Source organism: Portunus trituberculatus, chromosome 44 (genome assembly GCF_017591435.1).
Source record: "Portunus trituberculatus isolate SZX2019 chromosome 44, ASM1759143v1, whole genome shotgun sequence".
Taxonomy (NCBI): domain Eukaryota; kingdom Metazoa; phylum Arthropoda; class Malacostraca; order Decapoda; family Portunidae; genus Portunus; species Portunus trituberculatus.
The window spans coordinates 16,569,059-16,585,202 of NC_059298.1; the positions used below are offsets into that span (position 1 = coordinate 16,569,059).

Sequence of the window (16,144 nt, forward strand, 5' to 3'; positions counted from 1 at the left end):
GCTTTTTCATTTAACGGGATACCCACATGAGAGGGTATCCAGATGAAATGGACCGTGGCACCAGCACCTTCTAGGGCGTGGATGAGATCAAGACACTCATTAACTAGATCACAGTCCATGGGGAGGTGGATTGAAGAGCGTACAATGCAGCCTGACTGTCAATAAAGAAATATACATTCTTATGGAGAGGTGCCACAATGTGGAGCGCCTCCAGTACAGCATACAGTTCTGCTCTAGTGGAAGACATGGGTGCAGGGAGCCGCCTGGAAACCTCAGTGTCAGTGTAGAGACTGGCAGAGATCTAGTCACGGATGACCAGCCCACATCCAGACCTGCTGCCATTGACTGACCCATCACAATAAACATGAATAGCCTGAACGTGTGGGTACTTGGACAATTTAGTCATGAACATCGTCTTGCAGCACATGAGGGAGCCAGTCCCTCTTGGGCTGATGCAGTGAGTGAATATCAACACTGACACAGTGAGGGTTCCAGGCAGGTTGCAGCGGTGACATAACAACGTTAATACAAGCCTCGGTTATACCTACACTTGTCAGTACTACCAAGATCTTCCTGAGGTATGGTGTTGTAGGAGTGCAAGGATCATGATACAGGGGGGTCAGTGATCCCTTTAGAGAGTCAGAGCCCGTGCATAGCATCCGACTAATTGTGTGACAAGTAATTTCCTGTACCCTACACATAATACTCGGCAGGTGCAGTTCAGCTCTGACGACTTCAATCCGTGCAGTCCTGGGGCATCCCAAGATTATCCGCATGGCTTCATTCTGTACAAGCTCCAGGGGACAGAGTTGGGTGGCACTAAACTGTATTAAAACAGGGGCTGCATAATCAATAAGGGACCGTATGACAGATATATAGAACATTCTTAGGACTGGAATGCCCGGCCCCAGGCCCCTGTTGGCTAGCAGCCGAAGTGGTGCTAGCCGTGGCAGACAGAGGTCTCGAACATAGTGGACGGCTTGAAGAGACTTCCTAAAGCTCATCTGAACACCCAGGTACTTGTGTATATGAACTCTAGGGATGGGAATGTTATTTACAGTGGGCAGCCGAGACCTTCCCTTTAGCTTGAAATTTTGTTTTACATTCATTAATCACTAGTCCCATTTGGACACACAACGCTGCCAGTTGTGACAAAGCAACCTGGAGAATCCTGGGTGTGGGGCATTGGAGGAGTAAGTCATTAGCATAGATGAGGACCTGGGTGCCCTGCGGAAAGGAACAGCGCGCAATTTTGTCCATTAAAATATTGAAAAGCATTGGACTAAGGACTCCACCCTGTGGTGTTCCAAGCTCAAAAACTTCCTCAAAGGAGATTGCACCTTGAAACCAAACCTGTGCTGTTCTATTGTACAAATAGTCCCTGATCCATCCTAATAGTCTACCTTTGACACCTTTGAGAATGAGTTCCTCCATAATAACATCTTTTGACCCTGTCGAAGGCACCCTTGAGATCAGCGAAAGCTCTGCAGGTAGCATCCTTATTTATAAGACACTCAACAAAACAATGACTTGTAGAGTGACCTTTAAGGAAGCCATGTACATTGCCAGAGAGTACATGGCCCACCTTGTATATAAGTCTGTTCAATATTACCCGTTCCATCATCTTACACAGACAGCTGGTGAGAGAAATAGGGAGAAAATGTAATCTCTTCCACTGCAGAACTACACCAACATAACATAGACTGCATATTTTAGATTGTTGGGATGAAAGCTGAGATTATCGTTGACGTCGCACCTTGCCAGCACTCCTCGGCACATAAAATAGGATTCATCACTGAACATTGGTTACCTTTTTAGCATATTTACAGACAATTCTTACTATCTACAGGTACCGTAGCGAATAAGATCAACACACATAAACCATACAAATAGCCTGTGTGATTTGATAACAATATCTCTTATCCGCATACAACGATCTGCCACAGCAATACCCCACATGAAAAAAAAAAGAAAAAGAAAAGACAATCAAATTGATTTCGAAATGTATAAGCGAAATTGTGTATACATGAATACATCCTGAGACGGAAACCTCTTCGCCTAATTAAACAACGTTCAAACAGGTGAAAGCTTCTTACTCAGTTTTTATTAAATACATACCTAATATAAAGTAGTGCATGATCACACGACTTTATAATTATCAAGTTAGCAAAGATTGCCGTTGCAAAGTGAAAAGTATCATTGTCATCATCATGTTGTTTTGCTACCCTGGCAACTTATAAACAAGCGCTAGCAAAGAAGGGAGTTGTCCTTCGAGTTGGAACGATCATGTCTGATAGAAGCACACAGCTGAAAAATTCCATCAATCAGAAATTAGTAGAAACTGGGGAGAAGGAGCGATTAAAGGACATGTTGAGACAGCGTTTGACAGAATGTGGATGGAGGGATGAACTGAAGGTAAGGAAGCTTCAGTTTTTCGTTGTAATAGCAAGATATTCAGTAAGCAAAAAAATCGTGATAAAAAAAGAAAAAAATAATTCAACTTGTTTCCATATGCCTAGCATAACATTTATACCACAATCTATCGGAAATGCCATTTCTGCCACTATTCCATCTCCCCACCAAACACTGCTACAGTGAAAGGGGTAAGATGTCGAGTCCTCCTCCGTAAGTGTAGAAGGTTGTAAAGTTTGATTAGATATAGTAGCATTATTTACTTAGGTTTATTACTGAGATCATTTTACTGTTTCACTTTCTGGGATAATGAGATTATGAGCATACATAGTTGAGTAAAGGTGGCGAGTGGACATGTGTGTGCGCTCCGTTTTTGGCTGTGGTTTTTATAGTTAGCAAGTGGTGTTTGTGCTTGGTGTCTGTGTGTGGTGCTTTTGAGTGTTAGTGAAGTGAAAGTGTGTACTGCAAGTGTTAGATTAGAGTGAAATAGTGGTTAGAATCAGTGTTTGTGAGTTAAAAGTATTTTGGTAGAGCGAGGAGACCAAGCTTGTAACTGTCAAGTTGACCTTGAAAGAGGATTAGTTGACCTCACTTAAGCCCCCCACCACCGCGGTTCCCCCACCCCGCTGTCATCAAGTATTTTTATTTGTTTGTTAGCTACGTATAGTGTTCTTGTGAGTTATCTTGTGGGATTTCTATCTACCAGCCGTTGACTGGACTTTGAAGGAAGCAATGTACAAGGACTATAACATTTCTACTCAACATTTTATGAATTGTTTCATATCTCTTGGCCTTAAGCAATGGGTAATTAACCCATTGCTGTGTTACCCATCGGGTAACACACTAGATTTAGTATTTACATCTGAGCTTGATAGAGTGGGAACTATTACCTCACTCTGCCCTATGCCTGGATGTGGTCATATTCCTATATTACTTGACTATTTCTTTTCTACTAACTCTGACTCTGCTACAGTTCCCACTAAGAGAGCATGGAACAAAGCAAAATATAATAAAATCAACACTTACCTTTCTATTGTTGACTGGGATTTTGAACTTGCTTATCTTTCATCTGATCTAATGTATGAAAAGTTTTTTGACATTGTCACACCTCTTATAGATTTCTATGTACCACTAAAGCCTTCCAAACCCACTTTTAAAACCTTCAAGCCTCCCCACCAGTTAAAAAGAGAGCGAAACAGATTATGGTCATCATACAAATAACAAAGGGCTACACATGGTCGCTCCCCTCAAGCTCAAATTGCTTTAAATAATTTCAATCATGTTAATTCTCAATTCAGAAACTTCCACATTATTTCCCAAAAAGAACATGAAGAGGCTCTTGTAAAAAACTTGTGTCATAACCCTAAAGCTCTGCACCAGTATGTGCGCAAGAAAAAAGTTTGTGTCCCGACAGTAGGTCCTTTAAAGTTAACAGATGGATCATTAACTACTGACTATTATCAGATGGCTGAGTTATTTGCTGACAGTTTTGCCTCTGTTTTTGAGAACAAAAACTTGTATCCTGCTCCTCACCAACATAGCGACTCCCAAATAGCACATATTGACATACAACAGGAAGACATTCGTCAGAAACTCTCTCTACTAGACCCTAACTCCAGTATGGGCCCTGATGGTATTCACCCTCAACTGTTAAAGTCTTGCCCAAATCTAACTTTTCCACTCTTTCTTATTTTTAAGAAGTCAATGTCAACAGGCATACTTCCTAGGAAGTGGAAAGTATCTCAAATTACCCCTATTTTCAAAAAAGGCTCCCGCCATCAGCCGTTAAACTATAGACCAATAAGCCTGACATCAGTGTGTTGCAAGACTCTTGAACGCATAGTGGTTGACGGTCTTACAGAATATCTCAATAGTAATGGCATTTTATCTACAGACCAGTTTGGCTTCAGGAGTGGGAGATCAACTGAGGACCAACTACTGCTTACTTACAACTCTATCATATCATGGCTAGACAGTGGATATACAGTAGACTTAATTCTGTTTGATTTTTCTAAAGCATTTGATGTTGTCAACCACACTATTCTCCTACAAAAACTTTCCTGTCTTGGCATCTCTGGTGTCCTCCTACAGTGGATCAAAGACTTCTTCACTCAGCGAACAATGTCTGTTTCAGTTACAGGCGTCCCAAGCAGTCACAGGTTAATCCCCAGTGGAGTACCCCAGGGTTCAGTTCTCGGTCCTTTACTTTTTATTATCTATGTAAACCACTTACCGTCTTACATAAAGAGTGATTGCAAAATATTTGCTGACGATCTAAAGATTTATCTGCCCATTCGTAACTTACCGCACACCCACACAGTTGTTGACATATCTAACTGCCAACGTGATATCAACTCTATATATAGAATATCAAACTCCTGGGGGCTTTCTTTAAATAAAGATAAGTGTGTCACACTGAGATTCAACAGAGGCACTTTTCCTGAGCAAGACATAGGCCCATATAACACCTACTCACTCAATAGTACAGATATACAAAAAGTTAATGCCCACAAGGATCTTGGTGTACTGGTTGACACTTTACGTTTCCACATGCACATAAAAACTACAGTTAACAAGGCTGCAAATTTACTTAAAGCAACTATTTGTAGATCACAGAATTTTATGCTAAATCTGTTTATTACACATGTAAGACCACTACTAGAATACTGTTCATGCCTATGGAACACATGTTATCTTGGAGACCTAAAGATGCTAGAAAGTGTTCAGAGGTCGTGGACTCGACACATAGACGGAATGACTGGACTGTCCTACAAAGAGCGTTTGTTAGCTCTTGACCTCTACTCTGTATGTGGACGCCTTACTCGTGCTGACATAATAAAGTACTGGAAGATCTTCCACTCTGAGTGTTCTATCTCTCCGAAGATTTATTCATCACAACACCACATGCACATACTCGTGGACACCGTTTTAAATTAGCTCACCAGTACAGTTCAGTGGATCTTAGATCTCGATTTTCTCATTCCGGTGTGTCCGTTTATGGAATTCTTTGCCTGACCATGTTGTTGCTCTGAACTCGCTGCCATCCTTCAAATCAGCTCTTCACAGTCATTTAGGCGACATTCTGTACGACTTTGTGGAGTAATATGCATACACACATGTGCTGCTGTTTGCTGCATAATAATATATCCTGCATTTCTGAACAGTTTCAATGGGTACACATTCCAGTCCACTCACAGTTTGTTACAATCATCCAGTAATCTACATCTAAAGTTGATTGGCGTACCCATTTTCCTAGCTACCTTTTTCCTACTCTTCGTTGTATTTTTCTGGTCTGGGAGCTAAGGGTGGCTAACCAGGTGAGTAACCAGGTGAGTAACAGATTGTAAATTAGTATGGCGGTAGCTACTGAGGTATATCAGAGTGTGATTGAGTGCGTGAAAGAGAGTGTTGAGGTGGCATTGGGGGAGTTTGTTGTGTGTGAGATGTGTGGGCATGACAGGCATGGTGTGTTGGCTCAAGAGAGAGAATTTAGTTCTTTCTCTTGAGCACCGAGAATTGCGAGAGGAAATGAGAAAGCTAAGTGAGGGGAAAAGTGCGAATGAAGTTCTCATCTCTGAGTTGAAGGAGGAGGTTAAGAGGCTTGGGGAGGCAGTGGAAAAAATTAGGCAGGAGATCAGTGTTAGGCCGAAGGTTGGACCTTCTGAGGGCGACAGGGTGGCTTGGCCCTCTGTCGGGAAGAGGGAGCAGGCAAGCCAGACTGGGAAAGATAGTAGTCAGGATGGGCAGAGATGGCAGGTTGCGAGGGGAAGGAAAGCGGAGGCAGTTAGGGAGGATAGGACTAAACCTGTTGAATAGCTCATCAGGACCACTAGCTTTCCTATTGTCTAGTTCAAGAATAAATTTCCTAATAATTCCCAGTTTTATATCAATATTTTCTAAAGCTCTTAGACTACTCGTAGCACTGTTTGGAACAGGATTTCCTATTCTTTCCCTAGTAAATATTGAAGAAAATTGTTCATTCAAATGATAGGTTCTATGGGCGAAGGGATTTGTATGCTAGGGATGGTGTGCATCTGAGTAGGAAGGGTGTGGATGTGCTGAGTGGATGTCTGGAGGGGGGAGTTGGGATGGAGTGTAGGGGTGAGGTAGCAAATGCATTCCAGAAGAAAGATGTTAGACATAAATTAGATAGAATAAACAGAGATAGTGAAAAGATTAGGAAAGATTTCCAGGTGCAAATAGGAGAGAATAAGATTAGGATTCCAAATAAGGAGACAGCATCTAGGAAGGTAGCAGGACTTAAATGTTTTTATGTAAATGCCAGGAGTCTGAGGAACAAGAAGGATGAGTTATCTAGTTATATAGTTGAGGAGGACTTAGATGTTGTATGTGTCACAGAGGCATGGGTAAATGAGGAAAAGTTTAGGAAAATAGGAAAGAATATGAAGTAGATGGATACATTATGTATTTACACCAGAGAATTGGTAAGATAGGTGGAGGAGTAGTTATTTATGTAAAAAAATCCTTCATTTCCAGTCAGGTTAATGGTATTAAGGTAGATAACAGAGTAGAGTCCTTATGGCTGGATGTTAGAGTAAACAAAAGTAGGAGCTTTTTATAGACCACCTAACTAGTCAGCAGATGTAAACAACCTTATGGTAGATGAGATAAATAAGGGGTGTACTAGTCAGACAATTATCTTACGGGATTTTAATCTTAAGTCAGTAAACTGGGAGAGGATGGTAGGAGATGCTAGTGAAAATAGGTTTATGGAAAGTTTTCAGGATAACTATTTAGTGCAGATGGTAGATAAACCTACTAGGGGGAGGAAGGTTTTAGACATAGTACTAACAAATATTGAGCATTGTTTAAAGGAAGTTGAGGTAGGAGAAACTTTAGCAAACAGTGACCATCATATAATTAGATTTATCATTAATTCCAGTAGGGATAATATAGTGAATAAGACTAGAGTCCCAAACTATCAGAAAGGCAATTATGGTAGGTTACGTCAGTTATTAGGAGAGGTAAACTGGGAAGATAGTTTTGGAAATAAAACTGCACAGGAGATGTGGGATATTTTTAAGGTTGTAGTAAAGGGTATAGTGATGCAGTGTATCCCTTACAAAGATATAAGGCAGAGAAACAGGAAGCCATTATGGTGGACTCACGAGATAGGTAGACAGATCAGAGAGAAGAAGAGGGCATATAGAGAGTTGCAGAAAAGTGGGAAGATGTAGATTTGATTAGGTACAGACAGGTCAGGGATGATTTGAGTAAGGTTATAAAAAAAGTAAAAGGCAGGCAGAGATAAAACTAGCTAGAGCTGGGAGTAAAGATCCCAAAAATTATATAGTTATTACAAGGTCAGTGATAAAAGAAATAAGGATAGGATTGGACCACTCAGAAAAGATGGTGTAGTAGTGGATCAAAATGAAGACATAGTAGAATTATTGAATGAACAATTTTCTTCAGTATTTACTAGGAAAGAATAGGAAATCCTGTTACAAACAGTGCGACGAGTAGTTTAAGAGCTTTAGAAAATATTGATATAAAACCGGGAATTATTAGGAAATTTATTCTTGAACTAGACGATAGGAAAGCTAGTGGTCCTGATGAGCTACATGCCAGAGTACTTAGGGAGGGTGTAGACAGTATTTCTGAAGCACTTAAGTTAATCTTTGAAAGATCACTTAGGTTTGCTGAGATACCTCAGGACTGGAAGTTAGCTAATGTTACACCAATATTTAAAAAAGGTAGGAAGGATGATGCGAATAATTATAGACCGATCAGTTTAACTAGTATAGTATGTAAGATACTAGAGAAAATCATTAAGGGTAGTATTTGGGAGCATTTAAATGAGAATAGATTAATTAGAGATACCCAACATGGCTTTAGATCAGGGAGGTCCTGTCTTACAAATTTGCTCGATATCTTAGAATATATTACCAAGGAGTTAGATGATGGAAATAGCATAGATGTTATATATCTAGATTTTAGCAAGGCGTTTGATAAGGTACCGCATAGGAGGCTAGTGTACAAATTGAGACTACATGGGATAGGGGGTAGGTTAGTTGATTGGATTAGTGAATGGCTTTCTGATAGGAAACAGAGAGTAGTATTAAATGGGGCAATGTCTGAGTGGAAGGAAGTGGTTAGTGGGGTACCCCAAGGATCAGTGCTAGGACCTCTTCTTTTCTTGGTGTACATTAACGATTTAGATGTAGGAATTAGTAGCAAAGTATCAAAGTTTGCAGATGATACTAAGATAGCATGTGTAGTACAGGGTGAAAAGGACAATTACAGAATACAATGAGACCTGGACAGGCTGATAGCATGGGCAGACAGGTGGCAGATGGAATTTAATTCTAAAAAGTGTCAGGTTATGCATCTAGGTAAAGACAACACAAACTTTAGCTATGAGATGGAGGGATGTTGGCTAGAGGCAGTAGAGGAGGGAAAGGATTTAGGAGTAGTGATAGACAGGACTATGAAGTTTTCAAAGCAGTGTTTAGAAGCAAGAAATAGGACAAATAGTATCCTGGGTTTTATAAATAGAAATGTTAGTTATAAAAGTAAGGAAGTGGTGCGTAGCTTATATAATTCCTATGTTAGGCCCCATTTAGAGTACAGTAAAACCTCAGCTCACGACCATAATTCGTTCCTAAATCCTGTTCCTCACCCGATTTGTTCGTCCCCTGAATAAATTTTTCCCGTAAGAATGTATTGAAATACCATTAATCCGTTCCAGACCAAAAAAAAAATCATACTTTTGTCCTTAAAACCCATTCAAAATAGACCTTTAATGTATGCATGACATGAACGAAATAATTATAGAAAGCCTAAATTGTTTTACTTACCTAAGTGCTATCAAAATGATAATAAAATGAATAAAAAAAAAAAAAAGGTTATTTACTTGAGAGACTGCACGTTGATGGCATGATGGAATGGAGGAGAGGAGGATGGGGAGGAAGACAGACAAGATCCGAGAAGACAGTCATGAGAGAGGACTTTGGATGTGCGCAGCGTGCCAGAGCTACACAACAGCTGTGTAACGTCACAAGTCAGTGCCGCTATGTGGGGCCCCGTTATGGCAGAGAGGATAACGCCGAGGAAGCTACAGTAGAGCACGCCGATAACATCACCATGCCCAGGAAAAACAGATTATGTTATGTAATATTTTTCATATGTTCCTGTTTCTATTTTCTTTTGTGCTTATGTTTTGTTTTGTTGTTGTGTGATAGCTGGGTTGGCTATCACACAAACAGCTTCCTGCCGAGCCGTTTAACGCGTTCGTCCCGAAATATCGTTCGTCCCCTGGGTCGATATGTATTGACAAATTTTTTGGTCGTCTCCCGAATTGTTCGTCCTTAGAGACATTCGTCAAGCGAGGTTTTACTGTATTGCATACAGGCCTGGTCACCCCATTATAGGCAGGATATCAACATGTTAGAAGCAGTTCAGAGAAGAGCAACTAGGATGATACCAGCATTAAAGCGCCTGGAGTATAGAGATAGATTAAAGGAATTAAACATGTTTTCATTTGAGAGGAGATGTATAAGAGGGGATATGATAGAGTTATTTAAAATGTTCTCAGATACAAACTACATAGATGTGAGATCTTTCTTTACCTTAGAGAAGGGAAGTAGGACTAGAAATCATGGCAGGAAGATTAGAAAGCAAGGCTGCAGGTTAGATATAAGAAAATATTTCTTTAGTCATAGGGTGGTAGACTTCTGGAATGCATTGCCAGAGAGGGTTGTAAATAGCACTAGTTTAACAATGTTTAAAAACAGATTAGATAAGCACTTAAATTTATTAGATTTATAATTATGTATAGCACTGCATGATAGTCTTTATAAGAAATTTACTATAGTTAAACAGGACATGATCCCCATGTATGGGGATCACAGATTATAGAGGAATTCGCTGCAGGACTTAGCCCTGTTAATGGGCCAAATATTTAGAATTAGTATATAATGTATTGTGTACTTGTAAGTGTATCTTTAAGTACTGATGACAAGGTCGCTGTGCGACTGATACAGGATAACCTAGATGGGCCCTGGTGGCCCTTTGTTATCCTATTATTTATGTTATGTTATGTTATATGTTATGTATAAAATAACTGTACTCAGCTCTAGTTTACCACTGTCATCTTTTGTTGTGCTTACCCACCAATAATTGCTTTGCCCTCAGTTAGTCTTGTTGAGAAGCATGTTTTACGTGGACTAATTACAGTGAAACATTCATGACATCAGAAATAAGAGCCACTAGATATTACAGATAATTAGGTTGAGATCTCAAATGGGTAACACTCATTCTTACCTGGTGGGCCTCCAGCCCGTAATTAGATAATGAAAGAAAGTGGGAAGCCACACCCCGCTGATGTGCCAGCTTTTAGTTGAAAATTTTCCAGAATGAATTTACTAAATGAAAAAAATTGCTGGAAAGTTCATCATAAGCAGCAATTCATGTTTTATGATGACCGGCAAGCTTAATCAACATATATAAGCAAACAATGTGTCCTCAAAATGAGCTTCAAGTAAATGTTTAAAAGTATTAATATTATCACAAGAAACAAGGTCTAAAGGAAGATTATTCCACAAATTAACATATCTCATGGAGAAAAATCTCTTCTGACGTCAATCTGTGACCTAGTGTGGTATATCTTGACGCTTTCTGTGACTTAGTAGGGTATATCATGAAGTTATGGCCACTTGTTCTTGTCATGAAGGACAATACTGCAGCTCAGGCCAGCTTTATATTTTTAACTAGATATGTACATAAAATAAACATTAGGGATCCTGTAGAATTAGGGTTAGGATAGGTTAGCTGTGATTTATGGGATGGACTATCACACTGTCGTGAATATAAACTTGTTCAGTAAACCCACAGTTATAGGCTTGAAGTATTTATTCTGGACATTTCAAAGACCACTGCCTTCATCTTCAGCAGTACAAAGCAGAATCTGCTTTGTACTGCTGAAGATGAAGGCAGTGGTCTTCAAAATGTCCAGAATAAATACTTCAAGTCTATAACTGTGGGTTTACTGAACTAGCTGTGATTTAGTTATTTTTTGTGAGGGCTTTATTTGGGGTTACTTTTTCTGATGAAATGTCACAAATTGGGTTTTATGCATTTTGATTTATCTTCTGTTCACTTTACCTCTAGTTTTGGCCCACAGTAATCATCTTTTTCATACGCCTAACCTCTTTTGCATTTTCTATTTTTCCTATGATAGCTAAGAGTAGAATTATGATATTCTGCAGTTAGTTTCATTATGTAAAATATCCCAAAATTACATAGTAGATAAATAAAACGAGTGAGACAGGATAATGAACAAGAGTAAATATCGGTCTGAATTAATTTTGGTGAATATTGCATAGTCTAGTTTTTCTTAACTTGGGATGCATAGAAGAGTGTCTTGCAGCTGTCTAGAACAATCTCAAGAAATTTGTAATATTGTTATGAATCAGAGACAAATTGTAGAAAATATCAATGATCTGCTGGAAAAAATCTTATTCCTGAAAGTGCCATTGTTTTGGATGTCATGAATCTTTACTACCAAATAGAAATGCATATAGATTTAAGTATCTGAAGTTAATCTCTCTCTCTCTCTCTCTCTCTCTCTCTCTCTCTCTCTCTCTCTCTCTCTCTCTCTCTCTCTCTCTCTCTCTCTCTCTCTCTCTCTCTCTCTCTCTCTCTCTCTCTCTCTCTCTCTCTCTCTCTCTCTCTCTCTCTCTCTCTCTCTCTCTCTCTCTCTCTCTCTCTCTCTCTCTCTCTCTCTCTCAGGAGCATGCCAAAGATGTCGTACGAGAACGAGGCCTCCCAAAAATAACTGTTGATGATCTGGTCAAAGAGATCACACCCAAAGGAAGACGTAAGTTTATTATTTTTTATATTTTTGATAAGTATGTATATTGATCATTATTATAATCCCAGTTTAATTCCTAATCGTGTGTAATAGATGAAAGTATAAAAAGAAAAATCAGAAGTATTTTCTGCTGGAAGGAATGATTCTAATTATGTAGTACAGTAACTTTAGTTATAAGTTAAGACTGATGAACAACTGTTATTGTTCAACAACATTGATTCAATTTCTGGTTGAAAAAAAACTTTTCCAGATGACTTTGACATCTTTGTTTTGTTGATTTTCTTTTCACATATATACATCATGTATATTTAAATAATTGTAACTATATACAAAGCAATATATATATATATATATATATATATATATATATATATATATATATATATATATATATATATATATATATATATATATAATTTATAAACAAGATAATGATTATTATATAAATGCAAGTTACAATTTATTTGGTACTCTTGTATATTCCACATTCTTTCTACAGAATTTGATCTCATGTAGTATGCATCCATATGTAGAACATCTTTTACATTTTTACCTAAAATAATGTAAGATCTTTCAGCTGGCTCACCACCAAAATTATTGGATTTATAGGATGTGCTCAAATCTCATCAGCTATAAATCATTTTCAAATTTTTCATAGTAAAAATGGCTCTAGTAAGGTTATATATCTTACAACTTCTGTTCAGTCCAAATGGCATAAAAAATGCTCTTTCAATTTATGAGCTCAGCTCTTCACATAGGTCTTTGCTAATATCTTAAAACTTTGAAACACTTGCCATTTGATTCTATGGAATTTCATAATAAATACATATACATATGACTTACACCTGTATACATATATTCATTATCTTTTTGACAGAACTTGTTCCTGACACAGTGAAACGGGAACTACTGGCAGAAATAAAGAAGTTCTTGGCTGCTCAAACGCAGTGACAGTTTCCACTACTTTGAATTTGGATTTATTATTTTATATACTTACTATTAAGTACAAATGTACTTTTGAATAAAAGAAGAAGACACATCTCTTTGTGTGACTCATATTCATATTGGCCGTTGTTATATCTGAAATATTGAAGTTAAAGGAATGATAGATATTCTCTTTTAATAGAAGAATCATTTAACAAATCTTGGAGAACAAACAACTCTCTCAGCTGAGTCAAATAAGAGATTTTTCACTTCCAGATGGTGATATTCATGACACTTATGTGAGTGTCATTTTAGGTTTAGGTACCCATGATTCAAACCAAGGAGGTTGGTTTAACCTCCTTGGTTCAAACAGTAACTATGTAAAACCTAATTTACTTGGTTCTTACAATTCAATAGGTGTATACTTGATTATTTGTACGCCAAAAATGTAAAACTGACCTTCAAAAACATCTTTTATCTACACCTGATGATAAATCTGCCATTGATAAAAAAAGAAAGAAAGAAAGGAAAAAAGATTGCTGTCTCTTCTGAGTAAAAGATAATCATTCGGTATTTGGTTTACTGTAGGAGTGTAATCAGTACTGAATTATTCAGTTTCCAGAAAGAACTTTGGACCATCCTCATTCATATTATTGTCATTAAATGTTAACACTCTAATTATAGTAATACTGCAGTACTATATATGTTTTCCCACCATTGTAACAATATGTAATTCAAGGATTCTTTAGGTGAAGCTAGATTGGGCACCTTTCATCTGCTATTTTCCTTTATTCTTATTCCTGTTTAGCGTTTAATTATTTATTTGTTCATCTTGTCATTTTCATATGAATTTATCTACTTATGTATTCATTTATTGTTTTTATACTATTATTCTTTTTTATTTATATTTTTGTAAATATCTAATTATTATGTATGTTTCATATATTTACTGATTCAGTTACTTTCTTTGTTATTCATTTATTTATTTTTGCGTGGTTAATGCTATACATTCATTTTCTTGGTGGTAACAGAGGGCAGTGAATGCCAGTGATTCCCAGAGCCTTGTACAGTCATAGCAAGTACAAGAAGCTACCTAAAAGGATGGTGATGCCGGCGCTAGACTGTATCGTCTCTGAGAATTCACTGTGACACTGTCTATAGGGAAGCCACAAGTAGAAGAAAAGAAAGGAGTGTCTACCACACTCTAAATTAGCCAACATTTGTCATAAGAAAATTGTTAATCTTAAGAAGACTATGCACAATTACGATCAAATTAAATCCTACCAAGTCGTCAATCCTCACCAACAACACCCTGCATTGAGGGAAACGGTTCTTGTAGAGTGACAGCTGTTTCGTCGAACAAGGATTTGCGCAAGGTTTGTTTTACTGTATAATGAATTTCTTTGGTTCCAGATGTATTCTTTTCCCTCGCTAACTCTAACATCCTTATATTATGGAGACTACATTTTCAAAGCTTACTCCGTGACGTCACGACGTAAATAAAGTTGCAAATCGACTAAAGACGGGTTCACACGTGCCAATTTGCGACTGATATTTTGCGTACGTAGAGTTTTGAGCTCATCCCATCTAGTCGGAAAGTGTCAGACGTAGCGCCTGGAAAGTATCAACTAGTTAACACCGTGGCGGGAAGTGAATGTAAATAAACCTCTACCCGCCAAGATGTTTTCCTCCAGTGACGATGCTGAAGCGGTAGTTGCTCTTGCAGAAAAGATAATGCCTGTGGATACGTCCCTGGCTAAATAAAAGGAAAGAAAGGAGTGTCTACCACACTCAAATTAGCCTACATTTGTCATAAAAAAATGTTAATCTTAAGAAGATTTTGCACAATTACGATCAAATTAAAACCCTGACAAATCTTTAATCGTCACCTCCAACAACACCCTGCACTGAGGGAAACATTTCTGGTAAAGTAGCTCCTATTTCGTAGAACGACGATTTTTTTTTTTTTTTTAACTACATAATTGATTTTTGGGGTCCCAGATGTGAGCTTTTTCCCTCACCAACTCTAACATCTCTATATCTGGAGACCACATTTTCACATTGGTCTTGTTTTGCGACTGCTTTCTGCAGACACCAGGCACTGATTATGAGTCGGAAACTCTACGTACGTAAAATATCAGTCTCAAATTCGCACGTGTGAACCGGCCTTAACAAGACTAACATATAGGTCTTGGTTTGCGACTGCTTTCTCCAGTCGCTATGCACCAATTTTGAGTCGAAAACTCTACGCACGTAAAATTTCAGTCGCAAGTTGGCACGTGTGAACCCGCCTTTAGCCAGGGGCGTATCCACAGGCATTTTCTTTTCCGTTGACTCTTCCGGTACGCCAAAAGAAGAGCAACAACGGCTTCAACACCGTCACTGGAGAATATCATATTGGCGGGTAGCTGTTTGTTTATATTCACTTCCCACCGAGGCGCCAACTAGTCGATACTTTTAATTTCAGGCGCTAGGTGTGACACTTTCCAACTAGAAGGAGTGAGTCGGAAACTCTACCTACGTAAAGATTTCAGTCGCAAATTGGCATGTGTGAACCTGCCTTTAGGCAGGTTCACAATTGCTGTTTCCGGCTATCGTCTAAATAGCTGACTAAATTCAGAGAAATTTCGCTAAATCTAACAGGAAAATGGCTAATCTAGCAACATTGCCGTGACGTCACAACGTAAATAAAGTCGCAAATCGACTGAACATGACCAAAATGTTGGTCTTATTTTACGACTGGTTTCTCCAGTGCCAATTTCAGTCACAAATTGGCAGATGTGAACCCGCCAAGGAAAAACTATATCCAACAATATCCAGACATTGTTAGCGTATGGATCAGTTGGAAGTGGAAAAGGAACGCAACAAACAAGGGTTGTGAAATAAAGTAATTAATAAGGAGAGGTATGAGGAATGGCAGAATGAAATGGCAAGGACCGCGTGTGATACTGGCTTAAGTTAAAAAAACAGCGTCAA

General features: G+C 38.4%; 1 protein-coding gene across 1 annotated transcript; it reads left to right on the plus strand.

Moving 5' to 3' along the window:
• The first annotated feature begins 2,210 nt into the window (after window positions 1-2,210).
• Window positions 2,211-13,283, plus strand: LOC123518539 (transcription and mRNA export factor ENY2-like). Its single transcript, XM_045279347.1, has 3 exons — window positions 2,211-2,415; window positions 12,163-12,250; window positions 13,122-13,283. The coding sequence occupies exons 1-3, from the start codon at window positions 2,287-2,289 to the stop codon at window positions 13,193-13,195; spliced, it is 291 nt and encodes a 96-aa protein (XP_045135282.1). The 5' UTR covers window positions 2,211-2,286; the 3' UTR covers window positions 13,196-13,283.
• The last annotated feature ends 2,861 nt before the right edge of the window (window positions 13,284-16,144 follow it).

Coding starts and splice junctions, on each gene's coding strand:
- LOC123518539 (XM_045279347.1), top strand. CDS start 2,287: ATGTCTGATAGAAGCACACAGCTGAAAAATTCCATCAATCAGAAATTA. Junction 2,416..12,162: donor GATGGAGGGATGAACTGAAG/GTAAGGAAGCTT, acceptor TCTCTCTCTCAG/GAGCATGCCAAAGATGTCGT. Junction 12,251..13,121: donor GATCACACCCAAAGGAAGAC/GTAAGTTTATTA, acceptor TCTTTTTGACAG/AACTTGTTCCTGACACAGTG.